The sequence below is a fragment of the Pelophylax lessonae genome, assembly GCF_965119305.1.
Source record: "Pelophylax lessonae genome assembly, chromosome: 11".
NCBI lineage: Eukaryota > Metazoa > Chordata > Amphibia > Anura > Ranidae > Pelophylax > Pelophylax lessonae.
Window position 1 is genome coordinate 234,325,001 of NC_138778.1, and position 21,531 is coordinate 234,346,531.

At 52.9% G+C, this 21,531-nt stretch overlaps 1 protein-coding gene across 1 annotated transcript in view; it reads right to left on the reverse strand.

Annotated features, from left to right (window-relative positions):
* RGS9 (regulator of G protein signaling 9) overlaps positions 1-21,531 on the reverse strand; it is a 99,260-nt gene that overhangs the window by 13,805 nt on the left and 63,924 nt on the right. Inside the window, exons 13-16 of the mRNA XM_082272755.1 lie at positions 19,154-19,269; positions 15,485-15,572; positions 11,426-11,564; positions 11,260-11,342 (exon numbers count right to left, since the gene is read on the reverse strand). Coding sequence (XP_082128881.1) covers positions 11,260-11,342; positions 11,426-11,564; positions 15,485-15,572; positions 19,154-19,269 — 426 coding nt within the window. The remainder of the gene's footprint in view (positions 1-11,259; positions 11,343-11,425; positions 11,565-15,484; positions 15,573-19,153; positions 19,270-21,531) is intronic.

Genomic DNA, 21,531 nt, shown 5'->3' on the forward strand with positions numbered 1-21,531 from the left:
GAACAGAGGAAGGAGTCTCTGGAAAAGGCAGGAACAGGGGGAGGAGTCCCTGGGAAAGGTAGGGACAGAGGGAGGAGTCCCTGGGAATAGCAGGGACAGAGGGAGGAGTCCCTGGCAAAGGCAGGAAAAGAGGGAGGAGTCTCTGGGAAATGCAGGAACAGAGGGAGGAGTCTCTGGGAAATGCAGGAACAGAGAGAGGAGTCTCTGGGAAAGGCAGGAACAGAGGGAGGAGTCCCTGGGAAAGGCAGGAACAGAGGAAGGAGTCTCTGGGAAAGGCAGGAACAGAGGGAGGAGTCCCTGGGAAAGGCAGGAACAGAGGAAGGAGTCTCTGGAAAAGGCAGGAACAGGGGGAGGAGTCCCTGGGAAAGGCAGGAACAGAGGAAGGAGTCTCTGGGAAAGGCAGGAACAGAGGGAGGAGTCTCTGGAAAAGGCAGGAACAGAGGGAGAAGTCCCTGGGAAAGGCAGGAACAGAGGAAGGAGTCTCTGGGAAAGGCAGGAACAGAGGGAGGAGTCCCTGGGAAAGGCAGGAACAGAGGAAGGAGTCTCTGGAAAAGGCAGGAACAGGGGGAGGAGTCCCTGGGAAAGGTAGGGACAGAGGGAGGAGTCCCTAGGAATAGCAGGGACAGAGGGAGGAGTCCCTGGGAAAGGCAGGAAAAGAGGGAGGAGTCGCTGGAAAAGGTGATGGGAAGGGGAAGCATCCTCAGCATAAAGGCGGACAAAGAAGAGCCCCTGGGAAAGGTGAAGAGAGATGGGACAAGTGTGGGGAAGAGTTCAGTGGAAAAGCAGAAAGAAAAAAAACTCACAGCAAAGGTGGGACATTGGAAAAAGTTCAGAAGATGATGGGAACAGTGGGGAAGGGGTTCAGAATTTACATAAAAAGTGCAAGTGGTTCATGGGAAATACAGAGGGGCTTCCGGGGTGGAGTGGGATTATAGTGAAAAGTGGGGAGAGGGGATACATGGCAGGAAGAGTTCCGAGCCTCCAATCTGCTGATAGTTACAGTTCAGGCTCTCTTATAGCGAGTCTCCCTATACAGGGAACAGATGTGTGCCATCAAAGCAAGGTTGGGAATAGCCATCATTCCCAACATCATCCCCATCATTCTCCCTTCATCCCCACCATCATTCCTAACTTCATCCCCTCATCCCAACCATCACTCCCAACATAGTCTCCACCGTCATCCCTGCCCTCATTCCCGCCATCATCTCCAACATCATTTCTGCCATCATTCTACCATCATCTCCACTATCATCCCTGCCAATCATTCCTACATAATTTCCAACATCATCCTCATCATCATTTCCATCATCTCCAACATCATTCCCATCATTTCCAACATCATTCTTCCATCCTCTCCAACATCATCTTCAACATCATTCCCACCATCATCCCCATCATTCTCAACATCGTCTACACCATCATCCCAGTCATCATTCCCGCCATCATCTCCAACATCATTCTCGCCATCATTCTTCCATAATCTCCACCATGATTTTCAACATCATCCTCGTCATCATTCCCAACATCATCCCCATCATTTCCAATATCATTCCCCCATCCTCTCCAACATCATTCCCACCATCATCCCTGCCATAATTTCCCCATCACCCCACCAATATTCCTCTATCATTCCCCCCATCATTTCCAACTTCATCCCTGTCATTATTCCCAACATCATCTCCCCTGTCGTCATTCCCCCATCATCCCCAAAATCATCCCTCTCATCATTCCATCATCACCCCTGTCATCATTTCCCCATCATCTCTGCTATAATTCACAACATCCTCACAATCATTCCCCCATTATCTCCACCATCATTCCCCATCATTTCCACCATCATTCCAACCATCATTCCCCCATCATCTCCGCCATCATTCAAAAAGTATAACACGTGTGTCTAATAAAGCTCAAAGGGTAAGGGTGCCAATCCCCGATAGCAAAATATACAAAACAAACAAAATGGGTGGGACTTTGAGGCACCAATGATCAGAAAAACAGATATGGGCTAAAAGGCATATTTCTTTTATAGAATATACTATTTCTGTCTGCTAGAACCCCCTGAGGAAGCCTCTACTAGTTGAAATGAGTAGGGGTTACCACTGGGCCTCTCAGCCCATGTGGCAGATTTAGAATACCATATGTTAAGTCTTCTTTACTTATTCAATGTGTGGTGTTTTATACCTCTTTTTGAGGTTTTAAATTATGTTCTAAATAAAACATTTTGTATTTTTATATATACCCGTTTTTTTGATCATTGGTGCCTCAAAGTCCCACCCATTTTGATTTTGTTGTATATCTCTGCCATCATTCCCCCATCATCTCCCCATAATCCCCACCATCATTCCCCCATTATCCTCAATATCATTCCCAACATCCTCACCATCATTCCCCCATCACCCCTACCATCATTCTCTACATCATCATCAACATCATCCCCGTCATCATCCTTGCCCGTATTCCCACCTGCATCACTCCCCCATCATTCCTTTCATTCCCAACATTGCCTCCACATCATCCCCACCATCACTCTCGACATCATACCCACCATCATTCCCCCATCACCCCTGTTATCATTACAAACATTACCATTGTTCTTCCATCATTCCCAACAACATCCCCGCATCATTTTTGCCATTATCATTCCCAACATTGCCTCCACATCATTACCACCATCATCACCATCATCATTCCCCCATCACCCCTGTCATTATTCCCCACATCAACCCCACCATTATTCCCACCATCATTCTCCCATCATTCCCAACATCATCAATCCCCCATCATCCCTGCCATTATTTCCACCTTCAGCTCTACCATCATTCCCACAACACAACTCTTCTCTTAGATTAAGGACAATGGGATTGGTCAAATGAAAACCATACAGGAGGATTTACCCATCCAATCTCTCCCAGCCTCTTCCTGCAATCTCCGGTACTCTCCATAGTGGGGTACTGACATCATGGCTTCCACACTCTGGTACTCTTCATGGTGGGGTTCAGCCATGGCTTCAACACTCTGGTGCTTTCCATGGTGGGGTTCTGACACCATGGCTTGCGCACTCTGGTGCTATCCATGGTGGGGTTTGGACACCATGGCTTCCACACTCTGGGGCTATCCATGGTGGGCTTTGGACACCATGGCTTCCACACTCTGGTGCTATCCATGGTGGGGTTCTGACACCATGGCTTCCGCACTCTGGTGCTTTCCATGGTGGGGTTCTGACACCATGGCTTCCGCACTCTGGTGCTTTCCATGGCGGGGTTCTGACACCATGGCTGCCGCACTCTGGTGCTTTCCATGGTAGGGTTCTGACACCATGGCTTCCGCACTCTGGTGCTTTCCATGGTGGGGTTCTGACACCATGGCTTCCGCACTCTGGTGCTTTCCATGGTGGGGTTCTGACACCATGGCTTCCGCACTCTGGTGCTTTCCATGGTGGGGTTCTGACACCATGGCTTCCGCACTCTGGTGCTTTCCATGGTGGGGCTCTGACACCATGGCTTCAACACTCTGGTGCTTTCCGTGGTGGGGTTCTGACACCATGGCTTCAACACTCTGGTGCTTTCCATGGTGGGGTTCTGACACCATGGCTTGCGCACTCTGGTGCTATCCATGGTGGGGTTTGGACACCATGGCTTCCACACTCTGGGGCTATCCATGGTGGGCTTTGGACACCATGGCTTCCACACTCTGGTGCTATCCATGGTGGGGTTCTGACACCATGGCTTCCGCACTCTGGTGCTTTCCATGGTGGGGTTCTGACACCATGGCTTCCGCACTCTGGTGCTTTCCATGGCGGGGTTCTGACACCATGGCTGCCGCACTCTGGTGCTTTCCATGGTAGGGTTCTGACACCATGGCTTCCGCACTCTGGTGCTTTCCATGGTGGGGTTCTGACACCATGGCTTCCGCACTCTGGTGCTTTCCATGGTGGGGTTCTGACACCATGGCTTCCGCACTCTGGTGCTTTCCATGGTGGGGCTCTGACACCATGGCTTCAACACTCTGGTGCTTTCCGTGGTGGGGTTCTGACACCATGGCTTCAACACTCTGGTGCTTTCCATGGTGGGGTTTTGACACCATGGATTCCACACTTTGGTACTCTTCATGGTGGGGTTCTGCCATGACTTCCACACTCTGGTGCTTTCCATGTTGAGGTTCAGATACCATGGCTTCCACACTCTGGTCCTATCCATGGTGGGGTTCTGACACCATGGCTTCCACACACTGGTGCTTTCCATGGTGGGGTTCAGACACCATGGCTTCCACACTCTGGTGCTTTCCATGGTGGGGTTCAGACACCATGGCTTCCACACTCTGGTGCTTTCCATGGTGGGGTTCAGACACCATGGCTTCCACACTCTGGTGCTTTCCATGGTGGGGTTCAGACACCATGGCTTCCACACTCTGGTGCTTTCCATGGTGGGGTTCAGACACCATGGCTTCCACACTCTGGTGCTTTCCATGGTGGGGTTCAGACACCATGGCTTCCACACTCTGGTCCTATCCATGGTGTAGTTCTGACACCATGGCTTTCGCACTGTGGTACTCTCTAATCTATAGTCACTTCTTACTGAGCCCCACCCCCTTCCCCCGCTGTCTTTGGGAGAGCTTAGTGCAGGCTGACAGATCTCCAGTCCTAGCCTTAGAACATGTTGTTTCATTGAACAATTTGTATCTATTCTAAGGACTATATAAAGGATAATGAGGCATCAAAGGTGTGTGGAGGAAATATATTTTATCATCATTTTCGGAAGGATTCTTTACACCAAGAGTGGCCAAGCTGGCCAATGACATACTGCTTGAGGCATTTATGATAAAATGACTAATGAATATTAGAAACCGGTCAGATAAGCAATGGCCTTCACAGTTTAATCTATAAAGGACAGTTTTAGGAAATTGATCCAGCTGCCTTTCTGGGGTCCGGCAGGAAATCCTTCCAATGGGGTAAAATTGGGTATATTTGGCTCTCAGGGGTATTTGGACTTCCACATTACGTGGCTGAAGAGGAAAGAAAAGCTGACAATAAGAGAAGAGAACATCAAAGTCTTAGTTCAGTGGAGTGACTCCAGAGGTGAGATCTCCCGGCACAGCGGAGGAGTCCACACTCTGATCTTACATTCCGTACATTATAAACTAGAAATCCTACAAGGATGGCGGGAACCTCCTGCAGAGCCAGAAATATAAAGATCTCATCATCCTGGGAGCACCAAGAACACCTTCTACATTCTACAGTGTGTCACACACAGTCTGACAACCTGCTTGTAATGCCACAAATGGCCACTAGAGGGCAGCAAAGCACCAATAATATTTCTGCGTAGCTTCAGCCATACAAAGATCTCCTAAATCAGTGATGGCGAGCCTTGGCACCCCAGATGTTTTGGAACTACATTTCTCATGATGCTCAACTACACTGCAGAGTGCATGAGCATCATGGGAAATATAGTTCCAAAACATCTATGGTGCTAAGGCTCGCCATCACTGCCCTAAATATTATTACAATGTACTACAATTCCCCAGACAGAGCACACAGGATGGGCCCCGCCAGACAGAGCACACGGGACGGGCCCCGCCAGACAGAGCACACGGGACAGGCCATGCCAGACAGACTACACGGGACGGACCCCGCCAGACAGAGCACACGGGACGGGCCCCCGCCAGACAGAGCACACGGGACGGGCCATGCCAGACAGACTACACGGGACGGGCCCCGCCAGACAGAGCACACGGGACGGGCCCCGCCAGACAGAGCACACGGGACGGGGCCCCGCCAGACAGAGCACACGGGACGGGGCCCCGCCAGACAGAGCACACGGGACGGGCCCCGCCAGACAGACTACACGGGACGGGCCACGCCAGACAGACTACACGGGACGGGCCACGCCAGACAGACCACACGGGACGGGCCACGCCAGACAGACTACACGGGACGGGCCCCGCCAGACAGACTACACGGGAAGGGCCCCGCCAGACAGAGCACACGGGATGGGCCCCGCCAGACAGAGCACACGGGGTGGGCCCCGCCAGACAGACTACACGGGACGGGCCCCGCCAGACAGAGCACACGGGACGGGCCCCGCCAGACAGAGCACACGGGACGGGGCCCCGCCAGACAGAGCACACGGGACGGGGCCCCGCCAGACAGAGCACACGGAACGGGGCCCCGCCAGACAGAGCACACGGGACGGGGCCCCGCCAGACAGAGCACACGGGACGGGCCATGCCAGACAGACTACACGGGACGGGCCCCGCCAGACAGACTACACGGGATGGGCCCCGCCAGACAGAGCACACGGGACGGGGCCCCGCCAGACAGACTACACGGGACGGGGCCCCGCCAGACGGAGCACACGGGACGGGGCCCCGCCAGACAGAGCACACGGGACGGGGCCCCGCCAGACAGAGCACACGGGACGGGCCATGCCAGACAGACTACACGGGACGGGCCATGCCAGACAGACTACACGGGAAGGGCCCCGCCAGACAGAGCACACGGGATGGGCCCCGCCAGACAGAGCACACGGGATGGGCCCCGCCAGACAGAGCACACGGGACGGGCCACGCCAGACAGACTACACGGGATGGGCCACGCCAGACAGACTACACGGGACGGGCCACGCCAGACAGACTACACGGGACGGGCCACGCCAGACAGACTACACGGGACGGGCCACGCCAGACAGACTACACGGGACGGGCCACGCCAGACAGAATACACGGGACGGGCCACGCCAGACAGAATACACGGGACGGGCCCCACCAGACAGACTACACGGGATGGGCCCCGCCAGAAAGAGCACATGGGACGGGCCATGCCAGACAGACTACACGGGACGGGCCCCGCCAGACAGAGCACACGGGATGGGCCATGCCAGACAGACTACACGGGACGGGGCCCCGCCAGACAGAGCACACGGGACGGGGCCCGGCCAGACAGAGCACACGGGACGGGCCCCGCCAGACAGAGCACACGGGACGGGCCCCGCCAGACAGAGCACACGGGATGGGCCCCGCCAGACAGAGCACACGGGACGGGCCACGCCAGACAGACCACACGGGACGGGCCACGCCAGACAGACCACACGGGACGGGCCACGCCAGACAGACCACACGGGACGGGCCCCGCCAGACAGACTACACGGGATGGGCCCCGCCAGACAGACTACACGGGACGGGCCCCGCCAGACAGAGCACACGGGATGGGCCCCGCCAGACAGACTACACGGGACGGGCCCCGCCAGACAGAGCACACGGGACGGGCCCCGCCAGACAGAGCACACGGGACGGGGCCCCGCCAGACAGAGCACACGGAACGGGGCCCCGCCAGACAGAGCACACGGGACGGGGCCCCGCCAGACAGAGCACACGGGACGGGCCATGCCAGGCAGACTACACGGGACGGGCCCCGCCAGACAGACTACACGGGATGGGCCCCGCCAGACAGAGCACACGGGATGGGCCATGCCAGACAGACTACACGGGAAGGGCCCCGCCAGACAGAGCACACGGGATGGGCCCCCGCCAGACAGAGCACACGGGATGGGCCCCGCCAGACAGACTACACGGGACGGGCCACGCCAGACAGACTACACGGGACGGGCCACGCCAGACAGACTACACGGGACGGGCCACGCCAGACAGACTACACGGGACGGGCCACGCCAGACAGACTACACGGGACGGGCCACGCCAGACAGACTACACGGGACGGGCCACGCCAGACAGAATACACGGGACGGGCCCCACCAGACAAACTACACGGGACGGGCCACGCCAGACAGACTACACGGGACGGGCCACGCCAGACAGACTACACGGGACGGGCCACGCCAGACAGAATACACGGGACGGGCCACGCCAGACAGAATACACGGGATGGGCCCCGCCAGAAAGAGCACATGGGACGGGCCATGCCAGACAGACTACACGGGACGGGCCCCGCCAGACAGAGCACACGGGATGGGCCATGCCAGACAGACTACACGGGACGGGCCCCGCCAGACAGAGCACACGGGACGACGGGCCCCGCCAGACAGAGCACACGGGACGACGGGCCCCGCCAGACAGAGCACACGGGACGACGGGCCCCGCCAGACAGAGCACACGGGACGACGGGCCCCGCCAGACAGAGCACACGGGACGACGGGCCCCGCCAGACAGAGCACACGGGACGACGGGCCCCGCCAGACACAGCACACAGGATGGGCCCCGCCAGACAGAACACACAGGATGGGCCCCGCCAGACAGAGCACACGGGACGACAGGCCCCGCCAGACAAAGCATACGGGATGGGCCATGCCAGACAGAGCACACGGGACGGGCCATGCCAGACAGAGCACACCAGACGGGCCCCGCCAGACAGAGCACACAGGATGGGCCTTTCATTTTTTTTTTTTGATCACTTTTAGTCCTATTACAAGCGATGTAAACATCCCCTGTATTAGGAATAGGGCATGACAGGTCCTCTTTATGGAGACATCTGGGATCTATAAGACCCCACATCTCTCCTCTAGGCTGGAAAGCCTGAGATCCAAAAAAAAAAAAAATATATATATATATATATATCGATCTCAGGCTTTCCAGCTAAAAACAACTGGCAGTGTTTACATCTGCCGATGCCGGAAGTGACATCATGACGTCGCTTCCGCCCTCTGAGGGTCATAGAGATGGTCAGGGAAGATCTGGTCCACGGCCAGCTCTATGGTAAGCTGCCGCCGCCAGCTGATTTATTCTTCAGCTCCGATCGCATGGGAAAGACCAGTGAAGCAACAGAGAGTGGTGGTGGTGATGGTGGGGGGTGGAAGGTGGGGGGGGGGGGGTGAATGGATGACCTCCCCTCCCACCGCCTGTAAAAGCAATTAAGTGGCTGAACAAAGCGGCTAGGATTGCTTTTACATGTGAAGGAATCGCCAGCCGAAAAAAATGATATTTTAAAGATGCCTGCAGCCATCATCCCGATATCTCCACTCAAAGTCTAGGATTTCAGATGACGTCCACCGAAGGATAAGTGGTTTAAACCATAAAGATAAAACAATACATGCCTATGTTCCATGCTCTGTCCCTTTAAATCCTTGCAAGTGTCAGGAATCCAGGGAGCTCCTCACTTCCTGTAGTGATCTGACAACGCTGCCTCTGCTACACTGAAATCCAAAGCAGCGTTGTCAGCCCTGCCCGGTTGTCCCCTGCTGGAGAACATCTCCAGTGTATTTTTATGCAGATAATGGGAGGGGGAGGTGTTCTGTAGTCCAGCACACAAGAACTTATCTGGCCAATCAGATTCCAGTCAGTTCAGACACATCTAACCAATAAAAGTGGGATTTGTGCCCCTTGTTCTCACTATTCATTTTTTGTTTTGGTAAGAAACACCCCCCCCCCCCCATCCGCTTCCTGGTGAAAATGAGACAAATGAAGGCTTATGGGAGCAAAAACATTCCCCGCCGACCCCATGAAGGTAGCAGGATCAATACCTCAGTGATGGAGAATCTTGGCACTCCAGATGTTTTGGAACTACATTTCCCATGATGCTCAACTACACTGCAGAGTGCATCAGCATCATGGGAAATGTAGCTCCAAAACATCAGGAGAGCCAATGTTCACCATCACTGCCTCAGATACTAAGCAGCAGCCATGGCGCTATGTTGATCGGTACTGTGCATGGTTTTGGGTTAGAGAAATCCATAAGAGGCATTGGAGAAGGACACCATGGCTTCCACACTCTGGTGCTTTCCATGGTGGGGTTCTGACACCATGGCTTCCACACTCTGGTGCTTTCCATGGTGGGGTTCTGACACCATGGCTTTCGCACTCTGGTGCTTTCCATGGTGGGGTTCTGGCACCATGGCTTCCACACTCTGGTACTCTTCATGGTGGGGGTCTGCCATGGCTTCCCTTCCACACTCTGGTGCTTTCCATGGTGGGGTTCTGACACCATGGCTTCCACACTCTGGTACTTTCCATTGTGGGGTTCTTACACCATGGCTTCCGCACTCTGGTGCTTTCCATGGTGGGGTTCTGGCACCATGGCTTCCACACTCTGGTACTCTTCATGGTGGGGGTCTGCCATGGCTTCCCTTCAACACTCTGGTGCTTTCCATGGTGGGGTTCTGACACCATGGCTTCCACACTCTGGTGCTTTCCATGGTGGGGTTCTGACACCATGGCTTTCGCACTCTGGTGCTTTCCATGGTGGGGTTCTGGCACCATGGCTTCCACACTCTGGTACTCTTCATGGTGGGGGTCTGCCATGGCTTCCCTTCAACACTCTGGTGCTTTCCATGGTGGGGTTCTTACACCATGGCTTCCACACTCTGGTACTTTCCATTGTGGGGTTCTTACACCATGGCTTCCGCACTCTGGTGCTTTCCATGGTGGGGTTCTGACACCATGGCTTCTGCACTCTGGTGCTTTCCATGGTGGGGTTCTGACACCATGGCTTCTGCACTCTGGTGCTTTCCATGGTGGGGTTCTGACACCATGGCTTCCACACTCAGGTGCTTTCCATGGTGGGGTTCTGACACCATGGCTTCCACACTCTGGTGCTTTCCATGGTGGGGTTCTGACACCATGGCTTCTGCACTCTGGTGCTTTCCATGGTGGGGTTCTGACACCATGGCTTCCACACTTGGCTACTCTTCATGGTGGGGTTCTGCCATGGCTTCCACACTCAGGTGCTTTCCATTGTGGGTTTCTGACACCATGGCTTCCACACTTTGGTACTCTTCATAGTGGGGGTCTGCCATGGCTTCCCTTCCACACTCTGGTGCTTTCCATGGTGGGGTTCTGACACCTAAGTGTAGTAGAGGATACACTACACTTACAGGAAATAAGAAGAGGGCGCCAAAATCTAAGTGTAGTGTATCCTCTACTACACTTAGTTGCAGACGCCCTCTTCTGTTTATTTCCTGTATGTGCAATAGGTTACCGGATGAGCAGCATTCATCCATAGTGCCTTCTCCAATGCCTCTTATGGATTCGTCTCACCCAAAACCATGCACAGTACCGATCAACATAGCGCCATGGCGGCTGCTTATTATCTGAGGCAGTGATGGCGGAGCTTGGCTCCCCAGATGTTTTGGAACTATATTTCCCATGATGCTCATGCACTCTGCAGTGTAGTTGAGCATCATGGGAAATGTAGTTCCAAAACATCTGAGGTGCCAAGGTTCCCCACCAATGTCCTATAGGATCAATCCCTCAGACTGGCGCGCTCAGTTACAGACCGTCCGAACGCAGCATGTCCGCGCACAAAGCTCCGCCCACCTCTTTTTGGTCTCTTGGGGCTCTATGGCCTTGTTCAGCATCTCCTTGTAGATGGGCGATTTCAGGTAGCGAGCGTAGGAATCCTACTAGGAGACAAGAGAAGATGGTAAAATGTGCGCAGGGGGCGGGGCAGACACGCCCACCCCGCCCCAGAAGAACGACAAACCTTTTTCATCAGCATGTAGATGTGGGTCTGGGCGGCGTCCAGCACATAGCGATGGGGGTGCTTGAGTCCTTTCACCGTGATGTCCATCGTTTTACCATCAATGTTAATCCACCGCCGAGCGCCCGGCGCCAGGAATAGTCTGCGATGGGAGAGAGAAACGCGTGAGTATTTCTACTACCGATATCCAATCATCGCTCTCTGTTCAATCGCTTATCAACCTCAGACTCGTCTCTTCTGATTTATAGAGAGAAGGAAAAAGGTTTTCCCCACACTTCCTGTCCTATAGACACAGCAGGAAGGGAGAAAGAAATCACTTCTAGGTTGTCACCTGAACAAGTGTCCCCATTGGAAGATTTCCCTTCTATCCCTGTTCTGGTGACAACTGTAACATTTTGGACTTCCCATGACTGATCACCAGTGCCTTGAAAAAGTATTCACACCCCTTGAGATTTTCCACATTTTGTCATGTTACAACCAAAAACGTAAATGTATTTTATTGGGAATTTATGTGATAGACCGACACAAAGTGGCCATAATTGTGAAATGGAAGGAAAATGATAAATGATACAAATAAATCTGTGAATAGTGTGGCTGCATTTGTATTCACCCCCCTTTACTCTGATACCCCTTGCTAAGATCTAGTGGAACCAATTGCCTTCAGAAGTCACCTAATTAGTAAATAGAATCCCCCTGTGTGTCATTTAATCTCAGTATAAATACAGCTGTTCTGTGAAGCCCTCAGAGGTTTGTTAGAGAACCTTAGTAAACAAACAGCATCATGAAGGCCAAGGGACACAGCAGACAGGTCAGGGATAAAGTTGTGAAGAAGTGTAAAGCAGGGTTAGGTTATAAAATAATCTCCCAAGCTTTGACCATCTCACGGAGCGCTGTTCAATCCATCATGGGAGAATGGAAAGAGTATGGCACAACTGTAACCCTACCAAGACATGGCCGTCCACCTAAACTGACCGGCCGGGCCCCTACCAAGACATGGCCGCCCAACTAAACTGACGGCCGGGCCCCTACCAAGACATGGCCGTCCACCTAAACTGACCGGCCGGGCAAGGAGAGAATTCATCAGAGAAGCAGCCAAGAGGCCCATGGGAACTCTGGAGGAGCTGCAGAGATCCACAGCTCAGGTGGGAGAATCTGTCCACAGGACAACTATTAGTCGTGCGCTCCACAAATCTGCCCTTTATGGAAGAGTGAGAAGAAGAAAGCCATTGGTGGAAGAAAGCCATAAGAAGTCCTGATTGCAGTTTGTGAGAAGCCATGTGGGGGACACAGCAAACATGTGGCGGGAGGAGCTCTGCTCAGATGAAACCAAAATTTTACCAAACTTTTTGGCCTAAAAGCAAAACGCTATGTGTGGGGGAAAACTAACACTGCTCATCACCCTGAACACACCATCCCCACTGTGAAACATGGTGGTGGCAGCATCATGGTGTGGGGATGCTTTTCTTCAGCAGGGACAGGGAAGCTGGTCAGAGTTGATGGGAAGATGGATGGAGCCAAATACAGGACAATCTTAGAAGAAAAGACTTGAGACTGGGGCGGAGGTTCACCTTTTAGCAGGACAACGCCCCGAAACATCCAGCCAGAGCTACAATGGAATGGTTTACATCAAAGCATATTCATGTGTTAGAATGGCCCAGTCACTGTCCAGACCTAAATCACATTGAGAATCTGTGGCAAGACTTGAAAATTGCTGTTCACAGACGCTCTCCATCCAATCTGACAGAGATGAGATATTCTGCAAAGAAGAATGGGCAGAAATGTCCTCTCTAGATGTGCAAAGCTGGTAGAGACATCCCCAAAAAGACTCCCAGCTGTAATTGCAGGGAAAGGCGGTTCTACAAAGGATTGACTCCGGGGGGTGAATACAAATGCAGCCACACTTTTCACAGATTTATTTGTATCATTTATCATTTTCCTTCCTCTTCACAATTATGGCCACTTTGTGTCGGTCTATCACATAAAATCCCAATAAAATACATTTACGGTTTTGGTTGGAACATGAGAAAATGTGGGAAATTTCAAGGGGGTAAGTACTTTTTCAATGCACTGTATAGAGGGTGAATCTCCCCAGTGGGGACACGGCCGTAAAAATCTGACCCTTCACCACTCCATCCAAACCTAAAGAGCCCAGTTCAGGTCTTAGGTCCACATTGATAGAACTTGGATCACAGGCAGTGCAGAGAGATGCCACTACATGAAATAAATCCCGGGCAGGATAAATGCGGAATTGGAGTCTGGATAATATGGAGGCACCATTCACCCAAACTAACCTCAGCCCTCCATCCAGCGCTCAGAGGTAATCAATATTTGATAAGGAGGTGAAGCAGTCACTTCCATCTAGGTGAGAGATTCATCTACACAGTCCTCCACATTATACATACCTAATCATTGAGGGGAACTACAGCCAATGAGGCCCGCAGGAGAGCCAAGAGGGGCCAGGTGTGGATGGGGAGAGTGCCTGCCACAAATAACTACTAGTGTGGTGGGTATTACTAAGCAGCAGGACTGTGGAGGGAATGGTGCTGCCCCTTCCTCACCCGGGTTGAGGGCAGAGAACCTGGACCAGGGCGGGGGCAGAGAACCTGGGTCGGGGCAGAGGCAGAGAGCCGCGGCTGGGTGCGGGGGCAGAGAGCCTCGGCTGGGTGCGGGGGCAGAGAGCCTCGGCTGGGTGCGGGGGCAGAGAGCCTCGGCTGGGTGTGGGGGCAGAGAGCCTCGGCTGGGTGTGGGGGCAGAGAGCCTCGGCTGGGTGCGGGGGCAGAGAGCCTCGGCTGGGTGTGGGGGCAGAGAGCCTCGGCTGGGTGTGGGGGCAGAGAGCCTCGGCTGGGTGTGGGGGCAGAGAGCCTCGGCTGGGTGCGGGGACAGAGAGCCTCGGCTGGGTGCGGGGGCAGAGAGCCTCGGCTGGGTGCAGGGGCAGAGAGCCTCGGCTGGGTGGGGGGGGGGGCAGAGAGCCTTGGCAGGGGCAGAGAGTTTTGGTTGGGTGCAGGGGCAGAGAGCTTCTCAGAGTGGCTCAGTAAGTAAGGCGACCTCTGCAGAACTATCTCCTTTCTCTCTATAGAGCACTCTCTACTTCGCTCTTACTTACAGTATCTCACAAAAGTAAATACACCCCTCACATTTTTGTAAATATTTTATTATATCTTTTCATGTGACAACACTGAAGAAATGACACAATGACAAAACTTCTTTGATAGACCATGGTGAGGCCTGTTCTGAGTGGAACCTGTGATGTTACACCGCTGTATGGTCTTGGCCACCGTGCTGCAGCTCAGTTTCAGGGTCTTGGCAATCTTCTTATAGCCTAGGCCATCTTTATGTAGAGCAACAATTCTTTTTTTCAGATCCTCAGAGAGTTCTTTGCCATGAGGTGCCATGTTGAACTTCCAGTGACCAGTATGAGAGAGTGAGAGCGATAACACCAAATATAACACACCTGCTCCCCATTCACACCTGAGACCTTGTAACACTAACGAGTCACATGACACCGGGGGAGGGAAAATGGCTAATTGGGCCCAATTTGGTCACTTAGGGGTGTACTCACTTTTGTTGCCAGCGGTTTAGACATGAATGGCTGTGTGTTGAGTTATTTTGAGGGGACAGTAAATTTACACTGTTATACAAGCTGTACACTCACTACTTTACATTGTAGCAAAGTGTCATTTCTTCAGTGTTGTCACATGAAAAGATAGAATAAAATATTTACAAAAATGTGAGGGGTGTACTTACTTTTGTGAGATACTGTACCTTAAATTCAATTCTCAAGCTGGGAAGGAGGCATCAGAAGTAACCGGCAAGATTAAATAGAATGGGAATCTTGATGTTGAGCGCTGAAGAGTATCAGGAAAGGTGCTTAGAATAACTCAGGTGTGACCTGGACCTTGTTGGACCCAAACTCATTATTGTTACTGCAATCGCTGATTGTACCCACCCCCTCCAAATTACAACTAATGAGAAGGGCCAGGTGGGGGCAATCAGGACCTGAACAAGGGAAAATTTAGAAGTCATCTCGGGACCTCAGAGATCCGACCGCTCCCCGAGACTCACTTGTAGATCTCCTCTGCCTTCTCCTTCACCTTGGACTGGTCACCATATTTCAGGTCCTCACAAGCCTCCCAGAAGCTCATATTCTCACCTAGAAGAAGAGACAAGTCACCTTCAGAGGTCAGAACCCCCAATACACCCTCCTCAAACCATCCCCCCAATACACCTCCCTCAAACCATCCCCCAATACACCTCCCTCAAACCATCCCCCCAATACACCTCCCTCAAACCATCCCCCCAATATACCTCCCTCAAACCATCCCCCCAATACACCTCCCTCAAACCATCCCCCCAATACACCCTCCTCAAACCATCCCCCCAATACACCCTCCGCAAACCATCCCCCCAATACACCTCCCTCAAACCATCCCCCCAATACACCTCCCTCAAACCATCCCCCCAATACACCTCCCTCAAACCATCCCCCCAATACACCTCCCTCAAACCATCCCCCCAATACACCTCCCTCAAACCATCCCCCCAATACACCTCCCTCAAACCATCCCTCCAATACACCTCCCTCAAACCATCCCCCCAATACACCTCCCTCAAACCATCCCCCCAATACACCTCCCTCAAACCATTCCCCCAATACACCTCCTTCAAACCATCCCCCCAATACACCTCCCTCAAACCATCCCCCCAATACACCTCCCTCAAACCATCCCTCCAATACACCTCCCTCAAACCATCCCCCCAATACACCTTCCTCAAACCATCCCCCAATACACCTCCCTCAAACCATCCCCCAATACACCTCCCTCAAACCATCCCCCAATACACCTCCCTCAAACCATCCCCCAATACACCTCCCTCAAACCATCCCCCCAATACACCTCCTCAAACCATCCCAATGCACCCCCCTCAAACCATCCCCCCAATACACCTCCCTCAAACCATCCCCCCAATACACCTCCCTCAAACCATCCCTCCAATACACCTCCCTCAAACCATCCCCCCAATACACCTTCCTCAAACCATCCCCCAATACACCTCCCTCAAACCATCCCCCAATACACCTCCCTCAAACCATCCCCCAATACACCTCCCTCAAACCATCCCCCAATACACCTCCCTCAAACCATCCCCCCAATACACCTCCTCAAACCATCCCAATGCACCCCCCTCAAACCATCCCCCCAATACACCCTCCCTCAAACCATCCCTCCAATACACCTCCCTCAAACCATCCCCCCAATACACCTCCCTCAAACCATCCCTCCAATACACCTCCCTCAAACCATCCCCCCAATACACCTCCCTCAAACCATCCCCCCAATACACCTCCCTCAAACCATTCCCCCAATACACCTCCCTCAAACCATCCCCCCAATACACCTCCCTCAAACCATCCCTCCAATACACCTTCCTCAAACCATCCCCCAATACACCTCCCTCAAACCATCCCCCAATACACCTCCCTCAAACCATCCCCCAATACACCTCCCTCAAACCATCCCCCAATACACCTCCCTCAAACCATCCCCCCAATACACCTCCTCAAACCATCCCAATGCACCCCCCTCAAACCATCCCCCCAATACACCCTCCTCAAACCATCCCCCCAATACACCTCCCTCAAACCATCCCCCCAATACACCTCCTCAAACCATCCCCCCAATACACCTCCCTCAAACCATCCCCCCAATACACCTCCCTCAAACCATCCCCCCAATACACCTCCCTCAAACCATCCCTCCAATACACCTCCCTCAAACCATCCCCCCAATACACCTCCCTCAAACCATCCCCCCAATACACCTCCCTCAAACCATCCCTCCAATACACCTCCCTCAAACCATCCCCCCAATACACCTCCCTCAAACCATCCCCCCAATACACCTCCCTCAAACCATTCCCCCAATACATCTCCCTCAAACCATCCCCCCAATACACCTCCCTCAAACCATCCCCCCAATACACCTCCCTCAAACCATCCCCCCAATACACCCTCCTCAAACCATCCCCCCAATACACCTCCCTCAAACCATCCCCCCAATACACCTCCCTCATACCATCCCCCCAATACACCTCCCTCAAACCATCCCCCCAATACACCTCCCTCAAACCATCCCCCCAATACACCTCCCTCAAACCATCCCCCCAATACACCTCCCTCAAACCATCCCCCCAATACACCTCCCTCAAACCATCCCCCCAATACACCTCCCTCAAACCATCCCCCCAATACACCTCCCTCAAACCATCCCCCCAATACACCTCCCTCAAACCATCCCCCCAATACACCCTCCTCAAACCATCCCCCCAATACCCCTCCCTCAAACCATCCCCCCAATACACCTCCCTCAAACCATCCCCCCAATACACCTCCCTCAAACCATCCCCCCAATACACCTCCCTCAAACCATCCCCCCAATACACCTCCCTCAAACCATCCCCCCAATACACCTCCCTCAAACCATCCCCCCAATACACCTCCCTCAAACCATCCCCCCAATACACCTCCCTCAAACCATCCCCCCAATACACCTCCCTCAAACCATCCCCCCAATACACCTCCCTCAAACCATCCCCCCAATACACCTCCCTCAAACCATCCCTCCAATACACCTCCCTCAAACCATCCCCCCAATACACCTCCCTCAAACCATCCCCCCCAAAACGAATCCCCCGAATACATCCCCCTCAAACCATCCGCCCCATAACATTCCCCTTAAACCCCCCAACCTTCCCCCTAAATTCACCCCCCAATACACCCTCCTTAAACTATCGCCCAAACCAATCCCCCCAATACACCCCCCTCAAACCATCCCCCCATACCATTCACCTTAAACACCCCACCCAACCCAACCATCCCCCTAACTACAACCCCCCAAACCATTCCTCTCAATACACCCCCTCAAACCATCCCCTTGGACCCCCCCCCCCCCAAGCCATTCATCTAAATACATCCCCCCAAAAGCATTCCCCCCAGACCCCCCCCAAACCATTCCCCTCAATACACCCCCCTCAAACCATCCCCCTAAATACATCCCCCTAAACTATTCCCCTGAGTACACTTCCCCCATATTATTCCCCTCAATACACCCCCCGAACTCCTCTTAATACACCCCCCTCAAACCAACCATCCCCCTAACTACACCCCCCCAAACCATTCCTCTCAATACATCCCCCCCAAACCACCCCCTTAGAACCCCCAAACCCTCCATCTAAATACACCCCCCCAAAACCATTCCCCTCAGATCCCCCAAAACCATTTCCCTCAATACACCCCCCCCCCAAAACCATTCCCCTCAGATCCCCCTAAACCTTTTCCCTCAATACACCCCCCCCCCCAAAACCATTTCCCTCAATACACCCCCCCCCAAAACCATTCCCCTCAGATCCCCCTAAACCTTTTCCCTCAATACACCCCCCCCCCCCCCAAAACCATTTCCCTCAATACACCCCTCTCAAACCATCTCCCCAAATACATCCCCGTAAGCTATTCTCCTCAATACACTTCCCCCATATATACAATTTACTCATTGGATAGAATTCTCTCAATCATGGAGCCTCAGCATCACACGTTTGGCTATAGATACACATGGACTATGAGCAATAACAAGTCCCAGGTCTGCCCTTTGGCACCCTATTTTCTTGCTGGCCAAGTGTCTGACCCCCCCCCCCTCCCCATCTAATGTGCCCCCCCCCCCCCCCCATCACACTCACCGCTGAACTCTTTCTTCAGGAACTGCTGGAAGCTCTGCCGCCCTTTGGGGTCTCTGATCAGCTCGCTGAAATTGAACGCCCATCGCTCCACCCGCAGCTTGGTGGGGACCTCCGCCCTACAGAACACATTGATGGACATGGAAGGATTGGACTTTGTTGGATACATTGGAGGACACATAAAATCAGTACATCCCCCCATACAGCTGTCAGTCCCTGGGGGGGGGGGGGGGGGTCCGCCATTATTATGGGGATTAATCTGGATTCCATGAAAACCCTGAGAATAGGGGTACGGTGTCTTTATACCGATCTGAAGTCTGATCAATAATCGACAGTCACCGGGATGTAGAGGACGCCGGGGGGGGCCAATGTAGCATCAATGTGGGGGGGGAGATCAGAGCAATCATTGGACAATGGCCGGTAGAGGGTCAGCCATCCGGTCTCAAAGGGGGTGGGAGGACCCGGCACCGCCCTACTGGGGTTTATTCTTCACAATTTTCAGGTTTATTGTCTTTCCAAAATTTGAATTATTGATTCATTAAAGAGATGTAAAAATCAAAGGCGCCCCCTTCTGGTTGTGTTCTGCCCCTGATCCTATTCTAGGCAGCCTTGGAGTTCTCTGCTCCCTCTACAAGTATGGATGATCAATTCCAAAGTATTGCCAGTGTGTGAGAGACAACGTTATGATCAGTGAATGGGTTTCTGCTGCCAAACCCTCAGGAATGGGAAAGGAAAGACACTGCTCCGCATGAGACCCCAGCCCACCAACATGCAGGACAGCACAGGGAAGAAGGATCAGGTACAGTGAGAGATAGCATGGATACCTGTGTGCCCCAGAACGTGCCACCTTTATATTTTACCATACTTAGGGCCTGGCATTTTGAAAGTGTTTGTATGCAGCAACTTCACAGAAAGGCCTCCAGCAGGGGGCAGTACACCAAAGCATCTTATTATACGGTCTGTGCCTCCAGCAGAGGGCAGTACACAGGGGGAATTTACTATATTGTTTGTGCCTCCTCCAGAGGGCAGTACATCAGGATATCTTACTACTAGTAATGTCTGTACCTCCAGCAGAGGGCAGTACATCAGGACTTCTTACTACTAGTAATGTCTGTACCTCCAGCAGAGAGCAGTACACCAGGACTTCTTACTACTAGTAATGTCTGTGCCTCCAGCAGAGGGCAGTACATCAGGACTTCTTACTACTAGTAATGTCTGTACCTCCAGCAGAGGGCAGTACACCAGGACTTCTTACTACTAGTAATGTCTGTGCCTCCAGCAGAGGGCAGTACATCAGGACTTCTTACTATCACTAATATCTGTGCCTCCAGCAGAGGGCAGTACACCAGGACTTCTTACTACTAGGATTGTCTGTGCCTCCAGCAGAGGACAGTACACCAGGACTTCTTACTACTAGGATTGTCTGTGCCTCCAGCAGAGGGCAGTACACCAGGACTTCTTACTACTAGTAATGTCTGTACCTCCAGCAGAGGGCAGTACACCAGGACTTCTTACTACTAGTAATGTCTGTGCCTCCAGCAGAGGGCAGTACATCAGGACTTCTTACTATCACTAATATCTGTGCCTCCAGCAGAGGGCAGTACATCAGGATATCTTACTACTAGTAATGTCTGTACCTCCAGCAGAGGGCAGTACACCAGGACTTCTTACTACTAGTAATGTCTGTGCCTCCAGCAGGGGGCAGTACACCAGGACTTCTTACAACTAGGATTGTCTGTGCCTCCAGCAGAGGGCAGTGCATCTTACTACCAGTAATGTCTGTGCCTCCAGCAGGGGGCAGTACTCCAGAACATCTTATTACTAGCCTGGTCTGTGCCTCCAGCAGAGGGCGGAACACCAGGACTTCTTACTATCGATAATGTCTGTGCCTCCAGCAGAGGGCACTACACCTTATTACTAGCATTGTCTGTGCCTCCAGTAGAGGGCGCTACACCAGGAAATCTTACTACTAACATTGTCTGTGCCTCCAGCAGAGGGTAGTACACCAGGACATCCTATTACTAGCATTGTCTGTGCCTCCAGTAGAGGGCACTACACCAGGGCATCTTATTGCTAGTAATATCTGTGCCTCCAGCAGACGGCACTACACCAGGCCATTTTACCAACCAGTAATGTCTGTGCCTCCAGCAGGGGGCGGTATACTAGGTCAGCTTACCATTAGTAATGTCTGTTCCTCCAGCAGGGGCAGTATACTAGGTCAGCTTACCATTAGTAATATCTGTGCCTCCAGCAGGGGGCAGTATACTAGGTTAGCTTACTATTAGTAATGTCTGTGCCACCAGCAGGGGGCAGTATACTAGGTCAGCTTACAATTAGTAATGTCTGTGCCTCCAGCAGGGGGCAGTATACTAGGTCAGCTT